Source organism: Trachemys scripta, chromosome 4 (assembly GCF_013100865.1).
Source record: "Trachemys scripta elegans isolate TJP31775 chromosome 4, CAS_Tse_1.0, whole genome shotgun sequence".
NCBI lineage: Eukaryota > Metazoa > Chordata > Testudines > Emydidae > Trachemys > Trachemys scripta.
The window spans coordinates 131,676,998-131,699,818 of record NC_048301.1 but is presented as its reverse complement, the minus strand read 5'-3'; the positions used below and the strand labels follow the sequence as shown (position 1 = coordinate 131,699,818).

Below are 22,821 nucleotides of genomic sequence, written 5' to 3'. Positions count from 1 at the left end.
ATACACCTCTAACATCACATAGCGGAGGTGCAGGCAGATGCAATTGGTTTCTTCTTCCAGGACGGAGGCTCTTAGGAAACACTGGGGCAAAAGATATCAGGATCCTTTCGAAAAGTCCAGCGTCTCTCCCAGACAGCCCAGGGTTACCTCTAGTCAGACCAGAACAGCACGACTGCACCTGGGTCTGCTTCAGCTTCCCAGCCAGCACAATACATGGCAGAGTTCAGGGGTGGTTTGTCTATCCAGAGGTGTCTGCTGAATACAATAAACCCTGTATCTGCCAAGTATTGACAGGGGAATCCGGAGATGCCCGCAGTGCTAGGAAGAAAGGGTGTATTTATTCGGGAGGAACTATTCCTGTACATACTTGCAGACACATTGACGTGCAAACAAAATGTTTAGTCTGCTGATGAAAGAGAAGGGAGCCTGTGTAATAGATTGCCTGACAGGGGAATAAATTGGAAAGGAAATACAATTTCAGAGCAAGAGAGGGAGCAAATATTAGAGCTTGTTGAATTATTCCTTGCAAATAATATTGGCTGCGAATTGAGGCGCTTTTTTTCTGCTAGTGACTCATCTGGGAGCCAAGCCTAGTTTCTGCTGGGAAGCATTTTCCTCCTGTTAACTGCTCACAAACATACCAGCTGTTCATTGGGGTGAAACTCACCCCTGTGCAGGGGCTTAGCCACCACTTAGGACCTGCGAAGGCTGGAGCAGGACTGAAGCGATGGCTTGGCCTTGTGCTGTCTGTTGCCCAGTGGGGAATCCCTCCCTATTTGTTTTCCATGATATGTGATTGGCCACATAAGCCACATGGTATTGTCTCAGCTCCCTTATTAGTTGACTGAAACTTTTTAAGTGAGAGAGGTAGGCTTGTCCACTGGCTAGAGCACTAGCATAGAATTTCGGAGACTTGGATTCCAGTCCCTGCTGTGCCATAGACTTCCTATGTGACCTTGACTGCTATGTGCCTCAATTTCCCTATATGTATAATGGTGACAATAGCCCTGCTGCACAGGGTTGTGTGAGGGTAAATATATTAATGACTGTGAGGTGCTCAGATACTCTGGTGATAGAGTCCAGCAATGTACCATAGGTCGGATAAGAGGTAAATCTTTCCCCGCCCCCAATAACAAGCAGTATGAGCAACAGAGTCAGCCCACTTAGTCCTGAACACGGTACCCGGAGCAGACTTGATGGAGAAACTGACCCATTACATGTACTGACCCTTGAGCTCAATGCATGGCTTTAATAGATCAAACCAACCCATCCTTGATTGACAAGGGAGCTCTCTTAACTGACCTGGGGTGGTTCAGACTTAGGGATAGCATTGTCATGTGTATCCTCCCCTTGGTTTGTATAGGTAGCGCTCAGTGAGTCCAGTGGGATCCCAAACCATGCAGCTCAGGAGAGACTTGTAAGTGGCAAGACCAGGGCCGGCTCCAGGCACCAGCGAAGGAAGCAGGTGCTTGGGGCAGCCAATGGAAAGGGGCGGCACGTCTGGGTCTTCGGCGGCAATTCGGCAGCGGGTCCCTCAGTCCCTCTCGGAGGGAAGGACCGGCTGCCGAATTGCCACCGAAGAATGAAGTGGCGGTGGTAGAGCAGCCGCCGAAGTGCTGCCAATTGCAGCTTTTTTCTTTTTTTCCTCTTCGCCACTTGGGGCAGCAAAAAAGCTGGAGCCGGCCCTGGGCAAGACAGTAGAGAGCATGAGCCCAACAATGGGCCCTTGATTGTCTCAGGCAGCAGGACAGCTGTGTGTCCTGTAGGAAGGGGTGAGGCTGCCAAGGATTAGGGAATTTTTAGGCTATTTTAATTCTTTTCTTTTCCATGTCACTGAGTCAGGCTTGGCAGCAATATCACTGCCACAAGTACAAGCTGACCTGAGATCCTAGACTGGGAAAGGGAATTACCATGTAGGGGCGGGGCCAGGGGAGAGTTACAGGGTAATTACCATGTAGGGGCGGGGCTAGGGGAGAGTTACAGGGTAATTACCCTGTAGGGGAGGGGTTGGGAGGAGTTACAGGGCAATTACCATGTAGGGGTGGGGCCAGGGGAGAGTTACAGGGTAATTACCATGTGGGGCGGGGCCAGGGGGGAGTTACAGGGTAATTACCATGTAGAGGCAGGGGCCAGAGGAGAGTTACAGGGTAATTACCATGTAGGGGCAGGGCCAGGGGGAGTTACAGGGTAATTACCATGTAGGGGCAGGGCCAGGGGGAGTTATAGTGTAATTACCATGTAGGGGTGGGGCCAGGGGGAGTTACAGGATAATTACCATGTAGGGGCGGGGCCAGGGGAGAATTACAGGGTAATTACCATGGGGTGGGGACCAGAAGAGAATTAGAGGGTAATTACCAGGTGGGGACCCAGGGGGTGGGAGTTAACAGGTAATTAGGCAGCAAATAACATCTCATTGCTGTAAATTCATGGTTCTTTCTGTCTTGTAACCCACAATCCAGGTTTGATGTAATTACTTTGGGGATGATTACGTGTAATTACACAGTAATCTGCAGGAGCCAGTAATTACTCTAATGTTCGAAGGGATTCACCTCTTAAAATCCAGGGAGTTACCTGCCAGTAGAAAGGAGTCACGTGCTATGCATGCCTTGCAATGCTCAGTGCTACAGTCTCTACTCTCTTGGTGCCCTGGCCTGTAAGGGATCAGTAGGACTGGATTGTACCAGCTCAAGACGGAACTGCTTCTCCACGGAGAGTATCAGCTGCATTAAAGCCCCATTGCCAGAGCTGAAATGCTAGGACAGACTCCCCTCTCCAGGGGCAGAATCCACTCCTGTCTTCAGCACCTTTGCTAGCCATCCCCAACCCCTACTCTCTTCCCATTGTGGGACACGGACTGGCAGAGGGGTCCCCAGAAGATGTATGAAATGGACACGAGTCTAAGTGAGCCTGTCAAGGCTGTATCCCCACTTTGAACTTTAGGGTACAAATGTGGGGGCCTGGATGAAAACTTCTAAGCTTAACTACCAGCTTAGATCTGGTCCGCTGCCACCATTCCCAAAAACTAATTCCCTTCCCTGGGTAGCCTTGGGAAACCTTTCACCAATTCCCTGGTGAATACAGATCCAAACCCCCTGGGATCTTAAAACAAGGATAAATTAACTATTCCCCTCCTTCCTCCCACCAACTCCTGGTGGATCAAGATTCAAACCCCTTGGATCTTAAAACAAGGAGAAATTAACCATCCCCCCTCCTTCCTTTCACCAACTCCTGGTGAATACAGATCCAACCCCCTTGGATCCAAAAACAAGGAAAAATCAATCAGGTTCTTAAAAAGAAGGCTTTTAATTAAAGAAAAAGGTAAAAATCATCTCTGTAAAATCAGTATGGAAAATAACTTTACAGGGTAATCAAACTTAAAGAGCTCAGAGGACCTCCCTCTAGCCTCAGGTTCAAAGTATAGCAAACAAAGATAAACACTCTAGTAAAAGGTACATTTACAAGTTGAGAAAACAAAGTAAAACTAAGACGCCTTGCCTGGCTTTTTACTTACAAGTTTGAAATATGAGAGACCTGTTTAGAAAGATGGGGAGAACCTGGATTGATGTCTGGTCCCTCTCAGTCCCAAGAGTGAACAAACTTCCCAAACAAAGAGCACAAACAAAAGCCTTCCCCCCCCCCAAGATTTGAAAGTATCTTGTCCCCTTATTGGTCCTTTGGGTCAGATGCCAGCCAGGTTACCTGAGCTTCTTAACACTTTACAGGGAAAAGGATTTTGGAGTCTCTGGCCAGGAGGGATTTTATAGTACTGTACACAGGACAGCTGTTACACCCTTCCCTTTATAGTTATGACAGAGCCAAAGCCCACTGAAGTCAATGGGAGACTCTCCACTGATGTCAGTAGAGTTGGATCAGCTGCTACGCTGGTGTGACTATACCTTACTCCTCCCTTCCCCTCCCCATGTGCAACACCAGTTCAGACCCCATTAGAGTCTCAACCACCGGCCACCATTTAACCTGCATCTCCCACTCCCGCATCACCACTCAAACTGCCGCTCAGACGCCCAGGGAGGGTAAGAGGGGGCATCTCACATGATGAGAGGGTCGGAAGAGTGTAGCAAGACGAGCAGCTAACCGGAGGATGTGGGACGGTGCAAGCGAAATGAAACCAACCCCCTGTTGTAAGTTCCATCTAGCGCCTCTGCGAGCCAGTTACACTAACTCCCCCTCCTGTGCACACCAAATGTCAGTAGCTCTCCAGGCATCTAACCGCCCCGCAACCTTGCGCATCATCTCCACATTCAGCCCAGGATGTCCAATCCCCGTCCCAAAAGCATGAGCATCAGGAGTTAATGCTGAGGCTTCCTCAGAGCCTGCTGCATTGCAGTGGCTATGGCTAGCCATGCTGAGCACCCTGGGGGCGAGCAGCAGAGCATTCCCGCTGGATGGCCCCCTGATCTGGAATCCCCTCCCCCTTCTTGCACGCCACATTTGGTGGCTGGGAGATGGGGATCAGAGAGGTGGAATGGCAGCTGCTGTTTGTATCTTGTTTTTGTAAACATGCCCAGATGTGGCCCCGGAGGGCAGCAAATGTCTATAACTACAATAGCATGTGAGAGTGAGACTCCAGGAGGGGGCGGGGGGATCGGGCACAGTGAAGATAGTGAATCAGCCCAACTCAAACCAACGCTGAGGACTGTTGGGGGGCAGGAGGGGGAGGATTCCAGACAGTCACATCTTCTAGGCGGCCAGAGCCTGGCCTGGCCCATGCCTGACAATGCCCCTAGCTGGGAATATTCCTGCGGCAGGAATGTGTGTTGTTTCCAGACGTTGGTGGCTGGATCGGCACAGCTGGAAAAACCCATCTCCGATGCTTAATAACCAAGTTTCCATCCCTTCAGAGCACGGACATGCTCCGCTGAGCTCCTACAGCGGCCTTAATGACTGCTTTTCCTCTCTTCTTTCAGGGACCTGAACTATAACAAGCTGTTGGAATTCCCAGTAGCCATCAGGACGCTAGGCCGGCTGCAGGAGCTGTGAGACTTCTTATTTATTGCATTCCAATTGAATTCACGACAAGATAGTAACCAATAAAGGGCCGCGCCCGGCCTGAGCTGGGGAGAGCAGCCACGCCAAGCCTTCGTGCGCTTCCTCCAAACTCCTCCCTACCCTCTCTGCGATCCCCATTAAAATAGCACATTCCTCCCCACCGTGGCAATACATGCCTCGCGGGGCCTCATTAGCATGGAAAGAGCTTTCTACAGTCGTGACACCAGCAGGCCAACGGTGATGGGTTTTAACAGATGTGGCCTCTGGCAGAACGCAGGGGGCGGGGGGGAGAAGGGAGGAGACCACCAGGGAGCGCCCACATGGAGCCGGGAGGCAAGGTTGCGCACTCCCCCTGGCCTCACAGCTCTCCAGCGCTGACTGGCCTTGGCCTCCTTGTAGGCCTGGCTAAGGACCTGAGCCAAAGCCCATTACAGCCATAGAGTTTAGGGTCAAAAGGGACCACCAGATCATCCCTTACAGGACCTCCTGTCAATGGGAGATGCTCCGTTGACATCAGTAAGGTTTGGATCAGATCCTAAGCTGTTGTGACTGACCCCTTAGTCCCTCCCCCACAGCGCATCTCACCCACCTAGACTTGTTTAGAGCCCCACCTCTCACTGACGTCCACGCCCAGGATCGGGCCCATAGAGGCAGCGTACCCGTGGAGTTAGCCTGGCACTTATAAGGTAACCCCCTGCGGTAGCTGCTATTCTCAGCCCCAGCAGCACCTACAGCCTCCTCTAGCACCCACAGAACCTCTGGGTGTCCGCACCACACATGGCTGGCTCCCCTCTAACTGGCAGGGCTGGGGGAAGGATCCATATGGCCCGTCCCCGATTAACATACAATTCCTGTGCTGTTTGGACACACACGTCGCCTGTGCAGCCTACCATGTGCTTGTGTCTGTCTCTCTCGGCACCAGGCCTGGGAGTGACCTTTGGCTGCCGAGAGCCGTGGCAGGGTGCGGCGGCCTGTTCCTCCCATCAATGTGATCTGTGCTATTGTCTCCTTTTCCTCCCTCTTACCCCAAGCATTTTCCATCCCCACCTCGCCCGCACTCTCCTGCCACACCTACTCCTGCTCTATATCGCCCGCTCAGTTCTTAGTCTCCCGCTGCGACAGCCTAGTGCCCCTGTGCTATGCCAGCCTCCTCTCGGCCGCACCGGTCACACCCATGCCCAGAGTCGCCATCTGCACTTATGTGTGCGAGGGCCAGCGAGAGAGGCTGCTCACCAAGTGGCTTCAGGGAGGCCATGGTGGCCACATCACTGTCCGGCAGAGCAAGGGGAGTGTTTGTGCTCGCCCAGCCTGCTGGCAGGGTCACCAGCTCAGCTAGTCAGTGGCTCCACGAGGGGGCAGAACTATTGTCCGTGCAAGTGCCAGGGAGGGGCCCTGAGACAGGGACGAGCCCATTTTGCAGCGAGCCCTGGTTCCCTGTTTATTTATCATCACTGAGGCCATGCCGCTCATTCGTGGTGATGTAGAGGGGGGACATGGGGACAAGAGGCAGCCCCGTTAGGATTTTGAGGAAGGGTTGGGTGGGAGACAGAATTTGTTTTGGTCGGCCGGAGGAAGAAGAATTCCCTGGGTAGGAGGAAGATCTCTCATAGTAGAACCAAAGGCAGATCTAGAGCCAACAGCTGGAAGCTGAAATCAGAGTGGAAACAAGAGGCACCTAGTTAACAGCAAGGGGGAATTAACCGTTGAAACGGGTTCCCAGGGGACGTGCTGGCTTGGCCATTGCTCAGAGGTTGGCTGGTTCATTCTCAGCTATCTCCTATAGCTCAGCCACACAACGCTGGGCTCAGCGCAGGACTCCCTGGGTGAGCGTCTCTGGCTTGAGTTAGGCTGGGGGCAGAGTGGAGGATCAGAGGGGTCACTCCTGGGCTTTACCCAATCTGTGACAAGGTGGGAGGCAAACGGTGGCCAGGAAGTGCTACGGCCAGCCCTGCATCAAGCCAGCTGTACCACGAACAGGCTGCAAACAGAGTTAAAAGTTGGACAGACGTAATGGTGAGACTTTAAAACAACCTAAAATCCTTGGCTAGATAAAGTGGCATAAAATGGGCCCGTTCCTTTCATTGTGCTCCCAGAATCGGACATTCGATCCAGGAGTAATCCCGCAGATTTCAGTGGAGCTATTCATGGCGTGCCATGCTACTCAACATGAGCAAGGCAAGCAGAACCAGGCCCTAGGTCTGATGTAGCAGGGCTGTCAATGAGGCTCCTTCTACATTAGTTTGAGGGGCATTACGGCTGAGACAGAGTCTATGGGTGAGTCTGCACGACAGCTGGGCCACTGCAGCACCTGACGTTAACAGCAGGGCTTTCCCCTTGATATAGTTAATCCCCTTCCCCGAGAGGGGGTAGCTCGGTTGACAGAAGAATTCTTCCATCAGCTAGCCACGTCTAGACAACCGAACTACAGCACTCGGGGCCAAATTTTGCACAGCCCTGAGCAACACAGTGAGGTCAATCTAATTTTTGGTATAGACCACGCCTAAGGCTCTGATCCCATCCTAAGGGTCGTGGTGGATTCTCCATCAGTGGCCATTTTTCAATCAAGACAGGATGTTTTTCTAAAAGCTCTGCTCTAGGGATCATAGTAGAGATGTGCTCTGACCCGTGTCCTACAGGAGGACAGATGAGATGATCGCAATGGTCCCTTCTGGCCTTGGAATCTATAACTCTGTGCATCCCCTCTGTGTTTCAAATCCTCTGCCCCTTTTAAGGGGGTTTCCTTTCCCATCTTCTGACCCAGTCACATCCTGGCCTTTCTCTTCCAACAGGGGTTTCCATAACAACAACATCAAGGCTATTCCAGAGAAGGCATTTGTTGGGAATCCTTTACTCCAAACCATGTAAGCAATGTGAACCGGGCTTTCCTATTTCATTGTGTATGGGGATCTCAGAGCTTCTTTTCACTGGCTGGAGGCTGTGTCCATCATTTCCCAGGGTCGTCATCCGACATGCATGTGCCGGGGAGGGGGGGATGGGATGAAAGAAGGACCCTAAGAAAGAAGGTTTGCCTCTTAGTTCTTCCCCTCCTGTCCTCTAACCCCCTCCTTTTCCCATTCTGACTGCTCCAGTCTCACATGAAGCCCTTACAGAGGCGAAGAGATGAACGGATCATTTGTACGGCAGTGGTATTGCTGTGTGTAATACACAGCGAGGGAGGGGTTTCTCCACACCTGCCCAGATGTTAGCCCATGGTGATGCTTAGAGCCCTTGCTTGGAACTTGTTTGTGATAGCTGTAGCTGTGAGCTTGGGCTGCGGCTAGGGAGAGCTGAACCAAGCCAGTTTTGCAGGCCAAGATCACCTCCCCAGATCCAGAGGGTTTGAAGGCCCGTGGGTAGGATGCAGAGGGTTGCTGGCACCACTCCCATCCCACCATGCAGGTTTTCCAGGCACTTCCTCCCTTTGCTTCCCCCACCACACGTTTGGCAATGAATTGGTGGAAGCTCTGATGGGCTGGTGCTGTCCGTCGCATGGGGGAATCCACTCAGAGGGATGGGAAAATAAAATCAGAGCCAAGCAAAGCAACCCTCAGCCCCATTCCACGTGGCATGTGCAGCAGTTTGGCTTAACGGGAGCAGAGCCATTGCGCCATGCGCCTTCTAGTCATGGCTTCGGAGCAGTAATGGGACTTCACAGAGGCACCTGCAGTCCAGCAGGCAAAGCCAGTCCTGCGGAGCACTTCTCCACGTGCAGCAGGATTACAGGCCCCTCCCTTCAGTGCTCAGCCTGGATTGGAGCCCGTAGCATAGGCAGGAATGATCTGGAGCAGGTGGGCTCACCACGAGGTTGCCGGAATCTCTTGCACTGCTCATTTCTAGTTGCTTCCGCTGCTTTGGACTAACACTAGCATCTCCTTCAGTCCGCACAGGGTAACTAAGCTGGGTATTTGTCTCCTTTGCAGCCATTTTTATGACAATCCCATCCAGTTTGTCGGACAATCCGCTTTCCAGTTCTTGCCAAAGCTGCACACTCTGTAAGTTCATCACTCGGGTCCTTAAAGAGGTAACACAACTGGCAGTCCAAGCCTCTGGGGCCAGCAGACTGGGCATCTTCCATCCCCCCTTCCCCCTTTGCCTTCCAAGCCCTTGTGTCTGGAAGTACCTTCACCAGGGGATCTTGGCAGAGCTTTGCATGGCCCATGTTAATGATCCAGGTGTCCACGATCATTCAGAGCAACCTCCTTTCTCACTGCAAGCGGGGCAGGGGCTGGCTGCTAGCCCCAGGCCTCTCCAGTGTCCCTGCACCTCTCTGGAGAACCATCCCACTCACCAAACATCGGTGTGCCTCCCGCCACGGCCCCACTTGAACCTCAGACACTCCTTAACTTGCTGCATTCTCCATGTGCCAAGTCTCACACCACTGTGCAGCACTGCCCGGCCCTGGCAATACCGTGCTGCCAGGCAGAGGTGTCAAGGGGACAGCGGCTCACAGATCAGACACCGAGTAACGTGTTGCCATAGCAGTGTGTCACAGCTGGAAACAGCCGCTTTCCCCTAATAGGCATTCGCTTGCATCTCCTCTGGCACCACTTGCCATTGTGTAGTGCATCTTCTTGACCAGCCTGGCCCCCACATGGAGTGTTTTGCAGCCAATCCTCCATTGGTGCACAGCAGATGAGCCCGTGGCAGAGGTAACCTCAAATGCGCTCACTTTACAAGCCTCATAAAGCCATTGGGTGCATAGTTATATGCTCCAGCTAATAAAATAACTTCTAACGAGAACCACGCAGCGTTCTTTAGCTCCCTGGGATAAAGGCACCGGGGAGCTTGGAGGAGATCCTCTAGCATCATTTTGTTGTTGTTTGAAGCAATTTGCCAAGAATGTCAGGGTTTGGAGGAGGGGATTCTGACCCTGCCAAGTTTCCTGGGGAGTAAACGTCTGAGTCCCTGGTTCAATGCATCTGTGCCCTGCTTCATGCCCCAGTCAGCGGTGACACTCTCCTGGGAGAGGTATCTTCAGGAGTGGGGGTGCTTCCCACCTTCCTAGCTAGGCTTGGGCCACCACCAGTCAGCTGCCAAAGCTTTTGGAGAAGAGGGGATTTGACGCTCCAGCACCTGCCCTCGCTCCTTCCAGTTTGCTCTGCCCGTCTTCCATACGCCCCCCCCCGAGCTTGTCCGTCCTTCTCTGCAGGTCACTGAACGGAGCGACAGACATCAGAGAATTCCCAGATCTTAAAGGAACCACCAGCCTAGAAATTCTGTGAGTGGCAAGTCTCCTTCTTCCACGTTCCTCATGGTATTTCCTTCCAGGCTTGGGCATGGGCTCGGAGGAGACAGCGTTTACCAAGCTATGCAGTGCAGGGTCTTAAACACCATGGAAGACTCCACTGCCTATCATCTAGGCTCCTCACTGCAGCTGCTGCCAGTAGCTCCTCCTGGAGTCCCCCACCCTTGCCCGCCATGTATCTCTTTGCCACTGTGTTCTCTGGCTCACCACCTCCTCCCCACTTGGTCTGTAAAGCCAGCTACCCACATGGCCCTCCAGAAATTTTATCCAGCACCAGCCATTCAGTCCCAGTGCTACCACATCATTCCCTGTGGGAGGAAGGGGGGTGGGAGGCTGTGCTGCCCATAGGTGTGTGGCAAGCCGGAAGGCAGGGACAAAGAAATCCAGAGGGTGTGAAATTTGCAGTCTTTGAAACTCACTGACCCTTCCCCTGGGCGTGCCTTGAATTCCAGTTCAGCTCAGCTTTAACCCCAGTGCCCTCCTCTTCCCAGAACCTGACCCAGGGCAGTCAGGAGCCCGGACTCCCAGGGATGAGCCTTCCCCGCAGTGCTCTGTCCTGGGCTGGCCTCACCCCCCATTCTGTAAGGCCAGCTACCTCCCGTCAGTCCCAGGACCCTTCTCTCCAGGACACTCACGGGAGATCGGAGAGCTCCACAAACAGGGACCCCACTGACACCTCAGAACCGCCCACCATTTCTGCAGGGCCTCAGATTCCCTCGCTGCGCAGCCCTGATCCCTGGACGGAGGGTGCTCTGGGGGACCAGCACATTCCCCTTCCACAGTCTCCAAGGAGAAGCCCATTGGCAAGTTAGGTGTAGAACCAAGCAATCCGTGAGCCCCTGGGTGTGTTAAACTCGTCCCTCCCCTCCCCCAGCCCAGTGCAGGGACCTTCCTCCCTGTTACCAAGTCACCTTTAATTTCTCACCATGTGCTTTGCTCTTTCGTTTGCTCTGTCCTCCCCCAGCGAGGGCTGGGCTCTCTGCATGCCAGCTTCTCAATAGCCCCTTCTGTCTCCTTCACGCCCCCAGGACCTTGACCCGAGCAGGGATCCATCTGCTTCCCAGAGGAATGTGCCAGCAGCTGCCCAGCCTCCGAGTCCTGTGAGTAACCCACACGCTTCTCCACCATATTTCACTGCCCCCTTCTTTGGTGTGCTTGTCTGATCCCAGCACAGCGCCCAGTGAGGCAGCTCTGGGCTCCGGGACATTAGCTAATAAGACACATGCTGGGGTTGTGTCTCTCTGCTCTGAGGCTTTGTGTGCTATTCGCCCCAGTGTCAGGGCGGAGTGGAGTGGGTGCGAAGTGCTTCCAAGTCAGCATGGCCATGTTTTGCCTCTGCTTTGCGCGGGTGCCAATGGCACACCCAGTGCAGGGCTGGGGGGAATCCTACCCGCTTTGCACAAGGCATTGCGCCAAACAAACCGAGGCCTCTGAGCCCTCCCAGGCACAACTCCTGGAGGAGCGAGGGCTCCCCCTGTGTGCCTACAATGCAGCACTGATTAAGGGGGTCTGGGCCTGATTCCGTTCTCACTTACCTGGTGTAAATCAGGAGTGACCCCAGCAATGGTGTGACACTGGTGTCAGTGAGAGGGGGATCAGTCCCTAAGACTTTTCTGATGCGATGTGTGACCGTCACCAGAGCTGGCTGGAAAGTGGGGTTTTTCCCCCATGGAAAATTTCAACTTTTTGGCAAAAAATTGAAAACTGAACATATTCAGTGGAAAACCTTTTGGCAAAAATAAAATGAAAATTTGATTTGGAAATGCTGCCGAGGTGCCACGGGGGACTGTAGTGCTGAAGCCTTATGCTCCCGTTCTCCTCTATGGGCCGGTCTCTTTGGTCAGACTACATTTCCCATGATGCACCCTGGTCTCCTTTCTTGTTGAGCCGCTGTGGTGTATCCTGGGAGTCCCTGGCTATGGTGAATTGTGCGAGACCTGGTCTGGAAGGGGAACACAGATCGTAGAGGGGAATGGGAGCATCAGGCAACTGGAGGCACCGTGGTAGCAATTCTGAATCAAAAAAAATTAGGTTTTGGCCAAATTGTTCAGTCTTCAGGTATTTGGGGATTTTTTTGAAAAAAAAGGATCCAAATTTTCCACCGAAAGCAGAGACTTTGTGAAAATTTTCATTTATCCATCCAAATTTCAGGTCACTGACTGTACGTCCTTGGGCAAGTCACTTCATCACTCTATGCCTCAGTTTCCCCACCTCTACAGTGAGGAAAATAGCTCACAGGAGGCATAGTTAATGTTTGTAAAGTGTGTTAAGATTCTGGGCTGGACAGTGCCATAGAAGTACAAAGTATAAGGACTAACGGTTGTACGGGGGGAGGGGGAGTTTGAGGGCAAATGCTTGCTGACTGGTGCGGTGTGGGCAGGGCCGGCTCCAGGCACCTGCGAAGAAAGCAGGTGCTTGGGGGCGGCCAATGGAAAGAGGCGGCACGTCCGGATCTTTGGCGGCAATTCAGCGACGGGTCCCTTAGTGCCTCTTGGAGCGAAGGACCCGCCACTGAATTGCCACCGAAGAATGAAGCGGCGGTGGTAGAGCTGCCGCCGAAGTGCCGCCAATTGCGGCTGTATCTTTTTTTTTTTTTTTTTTTTCCGCTGGAGCCGGCCCTGAGTGTGGGGCACAGATGGCCCGGCAAGGACTTGGGGGGGGGAATCACATTTTGAATAACGTCCTGGGATGGGGGAGATGCAGCTGACAGGCAGGAACATCCTGCACTGGCTGTAATGATACACTGAACATGCCATCCTCCCAGAGAAGGGTTAAAAATCAGGATCAGGCCGGTGGTGCAGCTTGGTGCATGTGCAGTGCCTGAGAACAGGCACCATCACCACCACCCTGACTACCCTGTGAGCTAACATGTCTCCTGGCCTCTGAAAGTGCATCTGCCGCGCTCATCCATCACCAGGTGCAGGAGGGGAGCCTTGACATGCACAATTCCCTGCTCTGTCCATGCAAAGGCAAGGCTTCATGCAGGCCTCCCCAAATGTTGCTGCTGCCTCTGGGGCGGGGGCTGGGTGGGGAGAGTTACGCAGCCCTGCCCCTCAAGAAAAGCCAATCCCCAGCGGTAAAAGCGGCTCGTATGTGACGGATGGAGCTGCGCTGGGGCTGGGTGAGCAGGTGAGCCATTGAGCAAGCTGTGCACAATGCAAGGAAATGAATGAGGAAATCAGTGCCAAGTGTCAGGTGTGCGCTGAGCGGATCTGCCTCTTTGCCAGGGTTTCCTGCTTTCCCCAGCTGCACGGCCCGAGGTCAGTCCGCTCCCCTCCTTAGCAATATCTGCTTTCCAAGAATGCTCTCGGGATGGCCTGCTTTGCTTTTAATCTCCTGCCATGTCTGTGGCATTCCTTTCCCACAGCGAGCTCTCGCACAATCAAATCGAGGAGCTGCCCAGTTTCCACAGGTGCCAGCGGCTGGAAGAAATGTGAGTCGAGAGATTCCCTCCTTCAAAGCTTGATTCGGGGACAGGGGGCCCTCTTGAGGCGGTCCTGGCTCGGAAGAGACCCGAGGGACTGAGCAAGGCGTGGGAGACCCAGATTCAAGGAGATAAAAACTCAGCTGGGTTTTGCCAGGACTCAAATCCATGTTGGGGGTGAAAAGTTCAGTTTACTAACACTGGACCCAGATCCCCTGAAATAAGCAAGAGAGGCTATGCTAAGGGCCCAGCCCCATCTGGGGTGCACTGAGAATTAGTGTTATTATATATGGAGATATACCTACCTCATAGAGCTGGAAGGGACCCTGAAACCTCATCAAGTCTAGCCCCCTGCCTTCACTAGCAGGACCAAGTACTGATTCTGCCCCAGATCCCTATGTGCCCCCCCCCTCAAGGATTGAGCTCACAACCCTGGGTTTAGCAGGCCAATGCTCAAACCACTGAGCTATCCCTATTATGTGAAATAGTGGCCCCAGCCATGGACCAAGGCCCATTGTGCTAGGTGCTGTACAAACATAAAACAAGGAGATGCTCCCTGCCCCAAAGAACTTAACCCACAAGGAGCCTTCTCTGGAGAGATCCCAGCCCCAGGAGGAGAAAGAAGGGCTTGATTGCATTCAGCTCTGCTTTAACTCCATACAAAGTTTAATTCCCCATCTGAGCATCCTCTGATCTATTCCAGCCGATGGCATTAATAGGACCCATTGAATTTGCCTTGGGCCCAGGTATCCTGCGATTCTACAGCTGCAGAATTGGCTGTGGAATTCACCCACTTGCCATAGAGCCGTGCTCCACAATCAGACCTTTCATTTAAAATGATATGTGTCTAGCCTTTATGGTTGGGGAGAAAACCTTGAAAATAGAAACTGAGTTTAATTGGTCATGGGGTCTGCCTGAGTCTGCAGACAGCCTGAACCAAGAGATGCTCGGGAACAGCACAGAGACCTGGCAGGGGAGCAGGCAGACATGAGGGCTGAAGGTGAGTCCTCCAAAGCATTACAGCTGAAGATGAGATGCTTGAATGTGTTTCAGTAGGCAAGAGGAAGGGAGGGTAGGACGCCCACTCACAGCAGGACAGATGGCATTGCTTGTGAAGCACGGATTCCCCTTAGGGGCGTGGTGGAGTCTTCATCAGCTGGAGTCTTTACAGCAAGATTGGGTGTCTCTGTCTAGAAACTCTGCTCTAGCTCGACCCCAAGTTATGGGCTGGATGCAGGGACCTCTGGGTGAGGGTAGGCAGCAGGTCAGAGCAGATGCTTAGAATGGCTCCTCTGGCCTTTCTGAATGTGTGACTTAGAGGCAGACTGGGCTGCGAATATGAGCTGGTCTTGTGGGCAGTGCAGAGAAGAGCTCCGTGAAGGATTGCACCTCCCGGAGTGCATGGGGAGTGTATGGTTCCATAAGCCAGTGCAGCATGGCTCCAGCCAGGGCCATGATTCCTTCCCACCCCCTTGGGTGGCTTGTGCCCTGGGTTGCCAGAGGGGCATGGTCGCTGCATTGAGGGGAATGCAGGGATAGGGCTTGCACGTGGTACATGGCTGAGACTTAAAGAGGGTGCAAAGCATGGGATTTGGAGATGGTGGGTCAGAGCGCATGCCTCTGAATGGCTTTTTGTGAAGGGCTGGATTGCATCTGCTCCCTGCACGTGAGTGTGCGCGCGCACACACACACACTCACTCTCATGCTAGCGTCAGTCACTGTCTAGCCCTATAGCGAAGAGCCATTCGGGGCGCGCGTTCTGACTCACCGCCTCCAAGCTTTGCACTGCTGTGGAGCACCCAAGCTCCATGGTGGGAGGGTGCATGGAATGGGAGCAGCGGCCCGGAAAGGCTGGGAACGCAGGAGCCTTCGACAAGCCCAGACAGATGGTTCTTTTGCTGGCGGGGGAAGGGTGTGTGTGAAAGGGAACGCTGTCTGAGACCCAACGTGGTGCTTGGGAGAGGGCTGGGTTTGGGTTGCTTTGTGTCCTGACCTGCTCACCCCTTGAAATAAGAGCAGGGTTGACAAGCTTTCTTCTGCTGCCAGGGGGCCCAGAGAGATCCTCTCTCTCATGCCAGCCTCTCTGTCTTTTCAGAGGCCTCCAGCACAACAGGATCCATGAAATCAGAGCAGACACCTTTGGGCAGCTCGCGGCCCTGCGCTCCATGTGAGTACAGCTTTGGCTTTGCCGGCACTGAAAACTGCGGGGCTCTTTGTTGTGGGGAAGGGGAACTGTGGGCTCACTGCCAGGTGTGTGCAGGGTGCTCACGCAGTCCCAGACCTGAAAGCTTTGCTTGCACTGCTTGGCTCTTGGGTCCCAAACACACGCCCAGGGGAAGCAATGGACCACAAGGCTATACAGGCACATGGAATAAAAGCCCTTTGGGCTGGTGAACCCAGCTCCAGGCAGAGAACTCATGGATTCTGGCAGTGGCTGGGTGCAGATCATGCCAATAATGGCAGTGCATAAGAATGACCATACTGGTCCATCCAGCCCAGTATCCTGTCTACCAACAGTCACCAATGTCAGGTGCCCCAGAGGGAGTGAACCTAACAGGTAATGATCAAGTGATCTCTCTCCTGCCATCCATCTCCACCCTCTGACAAACAGAGGCTAGGGACACCATTCCTTACCCATCCTGGCTAATAGCCATTAATGGACTCCATGAATTTATCTAGTTCTCTTTTAAACTCTGTTATAGTCCTAGCCTTCACAACCTCCTCAGGCAAGGAGTTCCACAGGTTGACTGTGCTCTGTGTGAGAAGAACTTCCTTTTATTTGTTTTAAACTGCTGCCCATTAATTTCATTTGGTGGCCCCTAGTTCTTATATTATGGGAACAAGTAAATAACTGTTCCTTATTCACTTTCTCCACACCAGTCATGATTTTATATACCTCTATCATATCCCCCATTAGTCTCCTCTTTTCCAAGCTGAAAAGTCCTAGCCTCTTTAATCTCACCTCATGTGGGACCTGTTCCAAACCCCAATCATTTTAGTTGCCCTTCTCGGAACCTTTTCTAATGCCAGTATATCTTTTTTGAGATGAGGAGACCACATCTGTACACAGTATTCAGGATGTGGGCGTACCATGGATTTATATAAGGGCAATAAGATATTCTCCGTCTTATTCTCCATCCCTTTTTAAATGATTCCTAACATCCTGTTTGCTTTTTTGACTGCCGCTGCACACTGCGTGGACATCTTCAGAGAACTATCCACGATGACTCCAAGATCTCTTTCCTGTTTAGTTGTAGCTAAATTAGCCCCCATCATATTGTATGTATAGTTGTGGTTATTTTTTCCAATGTGCATTACTTTATATTTATCGACATTAAATCGTATTTGCCGTTTTATTGCCCAATCACTTAGTTTTTGAGATCTTTTTGAAGTTCTTCGCAGTCTGCTTTGGTCTTAACTATCTTGAGCAGTTTAGTATCGTCTGCAAACTTTGCCACCTCACTGTTTACCCCTTTCTCCAGATCAGTTATGAATAAGTTGAATAGGACTGGTCCTCGGCCTGACCCTTGGGGAACACCACTAGTTATCCCTCTCCATTCTGAGAATTTACCATTAATTCCTACCCTTTGTTCTGTCTTTTAACCAGTTCTCAATCCATGAAAGGATCTTCCCTCTTATCCCATGACAGCTTAATTTACATAAGAGCCTTTGGTGATGGACCTTGTCAAAGGCTTTCTGGAAATCTAAGTACACTATGTTCACTGGATCCCCCTTGTCCACATGTTTGTTGACCCCTTCAAAAAACTCTAATAGATTAGTAAGACATGATTTCCCTTTACAGAAACCATGTCGACTTTTGCCCAACAAGTTATGTTCTTCTATGTGTCTGACAATTTTATTCTTTACTATTGTTTCAACTAATTTGCCCAGTACTGATGTTAGACTTACCGGTCTGTAATTGCCGGGATCACCTCTAGACCCCTTTTTAAATATTGGCATTACATTAGCTATCTTCCAGTCATTGGGTACAGAATCTGATTTAAAGGACAGGTTACAAAACCTAGTTAATAGTTCCGCAATTTCACATTTGAGTTCTTTCAGAACTCTTGGGTGAATGCCATCTGGTCCCGGTGACTTGTTACTGTTAAGTTTATGAATTAATTCCAAAACCTCCTCTAATGACCCTTCAACCTGTAACAATTCCTCAGATTTGTCACCTACGAAGGACAGCTCAGGTTTGAGAATCTCCCTAACATCCTCAGCCATGAAGACTGAAGCAAAGAATTCATTTAGTTTCTCCGCAATGACTTTATCATCTTTAAGCGCTCCTTTTGTATCTCCATCGTCCAGGGGCCCCACTGGTTGTTTAGTAGGCTTCCTGCTTCTGATGTACTTAAAAAACATTTTGTTATTACCTTTTGAGTTTTTGGCTAGCCATTCTTCAAACTCCTCTTTGGCTTTTCTTATTACATTTTTACACTTAATTTGGCAGTGTTTATGCTCCTTTCTATTTACCTCACTAAGATTTGACTTCCACTTTTTAAAAGATGCCTTTTTATCTCTCACTGCTTCTTTTACATTGTTGTTAAGCCACAGTGGCTCTTTTTTAGTTCTTTTACTATGTTTTTTAATTTGGGGTATACATTTGAGTTGGGCCTCTATTACGATGTCGTTGAAAAGTGTCCATGCAGCTTGCAGGGATTTCACTCTAGTCACTGTACCTTTTAATTTCTGTTTAACTAAACTCCTCATTTTTGCATAGTTCCCCTTTCTGAAATTAAATGCCACAGTGTTGGGCTGTTGAGGTATTCTTCTCACCACAGGAATGTTAAATGTTATATTATGGTCACTATTTCCAAGCGGTCCTGTTATAGTGAATGGAAGTGAATGAAGCACGGGGCAGAAAACACATACACTAATATATGTATGTGTGCACCACAAATACACAGATGCCCTCCGTACACACATCATGTACACTAACCACACATATTAACCCCACAGAAACACCACACGTGCTAATCACACATAGACATATGCACACTACGCAGCACCTGTACTAACTGCACAAACACACAGACGCTACACCCCGCACATACTAACCACACACATTTACACACTACTTACTACACCTACCAACTGCACACAGATGCTGTAGTGTACACCACACATGCCACAGCTACTAACCACACACATTCACCCACTGTATCCCGCGTGTACTAACTACACACACACAAACTCATACGGACACACAACCGCCCACTAACCCCATCCATTCGTGCCATGCATGCTAATGCGTGCACACCAGCACTTCGCACACACTTGCACACCCCATCCCTACAGATTCCGGCCCTGCTTGCCCATTCCTGGGGCCCTCCCTGTAGTGTCACTGTACCGGGTGTAGAAGGTACAGGGCCAGTAGCCTGCTGCTTTGGCACTAAGGGGAAGCCGTGAGCTGCCAGGACCTCGGAGTTTAGTATTTCAATGCAAAAGTCCCCAAACTTGCAGAAAGAAACCCAAGGTGGAGAGGGGGGAGAATCTTTCCTCAGGGGTCAGCCAACTTGGGCCCACCAAGGCATCCAATCCAAGGATTCCAAAGCTCCAGGGGGTACGGATCTGGCTTGATTTCGGATGGCTTCTCTGCTGAGAGAGAGACCAGGACATTCAGTGATAACGCCCAGAGTCCCAGCAGCCTGAGGGAGAATGGAGGGAAGGAAGAAGGGACACAGAGAGAGGAAAAGGAGAATGCACATGCCAGCAGAGGGGACTCAAGAAGTTTTACTGGGGATCCGGTCTGGGCTGATGGGAATTTGGCCTTCCTCAGTAAGGGAGGGGTCTCCCCAGGGCGTGGTGAGAACCAGGGGAGCTTGGACATTGAGATTTGGAGGGGTAGTGGCTGGGTTTCACATCTTAGCCTACCAATCTCGATAGCTTCCCCATTCACAGGCACCCCACCATTCTCCTCAGCCCCTCTCACCGCCATGTACTTGCCTTGCAGAGACCTGAGTTGGAATTACATCCAGTCGATTCATCCGGAGGCCTTTGCGACCCTCCACTCGCTCACCAAGCTGTAAGTTGCTTCGAGATTACTCCTGCAGTGGGACAAGGAAAGTGCTGTTGTGGGTACCTCAGGTTCCCTCGCAGAAAGCGGGCTGGGCAAAGATGCTCACACACGCCAGTGATGAGTGTGGTATAAATGCCCACACAGACAGACTGGCAGACAGGATGCCTTGGTGGGCCCTGCATGGTTGCTGTGGTGCTCATGAAAACACATGCACCTGAACGTGCCTCTCAAGTGAAATCTTGAAGCTCCAGAAAGAGTCACAGAGTTTAAGTCCGGAAGGGACACAGATCATCCAGTCTGACCTCCTCTGAATCACAGGCCACTAAACACCACCCAGCCACCTCCATCCCAAGCTCCACAACCAGAATTAAAACAAGGTATTACTGCCCTCAGGGGACTCAACTGTTATGTGCCGCAGGCAGAGAATAGGAGTGACCAAGGTGCACCAGTGCCCGAGGCCTACAATGGCAGGGATTGGATTTGGTGAAATACTCAGATGATCATAGCAAGTGACCTGCACCCCATGCTGCAGAGATAGGTGCAAACCCTCAAGGTCCCTGCCCATTTACCTCCCATGGGGTCCATATTTTCCCTAGACACCTTTTGCTAATGGTCAGCGTGGATGCTATATCAACACGGGACTTAGACCCCGCTCCTCAAAGGTTGCTTTCGTTGGGAGTTAGGATCCTAAATACCTTTGAGGATCTGGGGCCTTCCTCTTCGTAGTCGGCCTTCTTCCATGCCATGATCCTGCCGTGAAGCTAGTGATGGCTCACCAGTCTAAATGTATCAGGGGATGGGTATTGACCAAAAGTCATCATCGTCTGATGACCATTCAGTAGCTTACATGCAAAGATCCGTTGGTCTCTGTTGCTAACGGACAGGCGCCCAGTCCCCAGAATTGCTGGGTAGCAGTCTGAGCAGGGGGCCAAGGGCTGAGTTTGAATGGGACACACTCTGACCCCTTCACTAGAGAGCTGAGGCAAAGTCTCACCCTGGTCAGGACTGAGCCGCGTTAACAGGGCAGGATGAGTACGCTTGGGCTGTGGCTGTCCATGCTGTAGCTGATCAGGGGATGAACAAAAGACTTCACCCTATAGCCGAAGCTAATGTATGGGCAGAGCGTCAGCAAACTGAGTACGTGATTGCAATCAAGGGTAGGACCCTACTTTTGATGTCATGTGGAAAATACCAGAGATAGTGCTTTGCCACGCTAATTGGCCTTCCAAGACCCAAACCCAGAAAATCGTCTAATTTATAAGACCTCAAGAAAATGGGAAGTGATGGATGATGGGAGCGGGGGAGCAGATCAAAGCATTCTAATACTATGATTACGAGACCAAGGTAGAAAACCAAAGTAGAGCTTACAGCAATGGCCAGCAGCGATGGAGTCTTCCTAATAGTGGGAGGCAACAAGGCCCCGCCCACTCTGTGGCCCTGCCCCTCCTCTACCCCCCAAGGCCCCGCACCCTGGCCAAGCCGGAAGCTGGCGCTGAACCGGGAAGCCCAGGCCCCTCCACCTGCCTGGGGTGGGGAGGCCTGAGAGCAGCCTCTGGCCTCTGTCCCCACCCCCAGCACTCCCAACCAGGGCAGGTGGAGGGTCCACGGCTTGCCACAGCTGCCCACATAGCTCTTACCCCGACCGGGCTCCAGCTTCCGGCGTTGCCGGGGGGCAGGGCCTCAGGGGGAAGAGGAGGGGCAGGGGCGAGGCCTGTGGCGAAAAGGGGATGGCCCAGGCCTGTCCACTTTCAACAAGTGGGAGGGCCATGGCCCCTCGGCACCCCTGGCGACGGCACTCCCCTAATGATTGCTGTATCTTTTCATTCATCCCCAAATTGGGACTGGCCCCCAGTCAGTGCCCAGCAACACTTCCTGCCCTCTCCATTTCAGTATCATATTTTGGACATCCGCCAGGTCAAGATGACCATGGGCCATCTGCAGAGCTGTCCAGCCTCTCTTGGTTAACACACCTCTGATCAGCAAACCCCTAATCCTGCTGCCCCTCCTTCCTTTCACAACAACAGAGATTTGACCGACAACCAGCTGGTAACCCTGCCGCTGGATGGTTTGGGTGGACTGACCCATCTGAAGCTCCAAGGCAACCCAGCGCTGTCTGAGCCCTTCAGCAAAGAAAGCTTCCCTAAGATGAGGTATGGTTTGGCTCTGGGAGCCTGGTTCACCTTTATCCTCTGAGCTCCATGTGGGTCTCTCCAATGGGCCTTTATTTGTTTATTTCAATCAGACTCCTGCTCTCCTTGTTTACTGGACATTTTCCTGCCATTCTTCCAGGCCGGCAGGTCGAGAAAGCCCGGCTTCATGCTAACACTCCGCATCCATCCTTCCAAGCCTTCCGTGGGAAACCGATGTTCCGCTTACCGTCCCATTGCTCACATCCGCCAAACACACACACAAGCGGAGCTTGTGAAGCCAGGGGCGTGAGCCTGGGGCGTCTCTGAGCGGAAAACATTCTCAGAAGCCAGTTCTAGCTAATGACATCCAGCTTTCCTTCAGTAAACGCTGTTTGTGTGGCCGGGTCTTGTCTGCTATGGATTAATGAGCCGCCCGAAGGGGTCACATTAAGCAGCTAAACAAGACAATGTTGCATAAGGCACCGAGGCCACCTCTGCACTGGGAATGCCGGCTTTGTGTTCCCAGCGGCGCTGGCAACCCTCAGCACCTATGTTAGCAGTGAGTTCTTAGCGCCGTCCCCTTGTCACAGTGAGCTGTGGCTCGTGTCTGAGCCACATTCATGCCCTGACTCGGAGGTGAAGGCCAGCATTTTTCAAAAGTGGCCTCTGATTTGGGGAGTCCTCGTTATTGGGTGGTTTTCAGAGGTGGTGTATGCTCCAAGCTGGAGCCACGGGGTCTCGGTACCTATGCAAATCAGACCCAAAGTGTCTCAAGTTGGGCTTCCAAAAATGGAGGCTGCCAGCATCAGAGGCTGTTTTTAAAAATGTTGGTGTTTGCAGCTGAGGGATTGGTGGGGATAAGCCTCACACTGCCTTTTAAATCTGCCTTTCTCTTGATCCCTGCCTTGTTATAGCAGCATCCTGTTCTGTGGCTGTTTCCCAAGAGGTAGCCCAGAAAAATTGGATGGCTTGTTATATCCCATGTCCTGACATG

General features: G+C 51.9%; 1 protein-coding gene across 4 annotated transcripts in view; it reads left to right on the top strand.

The window, feature by feature from the left end:
* The window catches only part of LGR6 (leucine rich repeat containing G protein-coupled receptor 6), a 217,231-nt gene that overhangs the window by 174,952 nt on the left and 19,458 nt on the right, over positions 1-22,821 (top strand). For all 4 annotated transcript variants that reach the window (XM_034767596.1, XM_034767599.1, XM_034767597.1 and 1 more), the window contains 9 exons: positions 4,926-4,994; positions 7,797-7,868; positions 8,928-8,999; positions 10,157-10,225; positions 11,281-11,352; positions 13,620-13,685; positions 15,772-15,843; positions 19,633-19,704; positions 21,723-21,848. In XM_034767596.1, the coding sequence (XP_034623487.1) occupies positions 4,926-4,994; positions 7,797-7,868; positions 8,928-8,999; positions 10,157-10,225; positions 11,281-11,352; positions 13,620-13,685; positions 15,772-15,843; positions 19,633-19,704; positions 21,723-21,848 (690 nt within the window). The remainder of the gene's footprint in view (positions 1-4,925; positions 4,995-7,796; positions 7,869-8,927; positions 9,000-10,156; positions 10,226-11,280; positions 11,353-13,619; positions 13,686-15,771; positions 15,844-19,632; positions 19,705-21,722; positions 21,849-22,821) is intronic.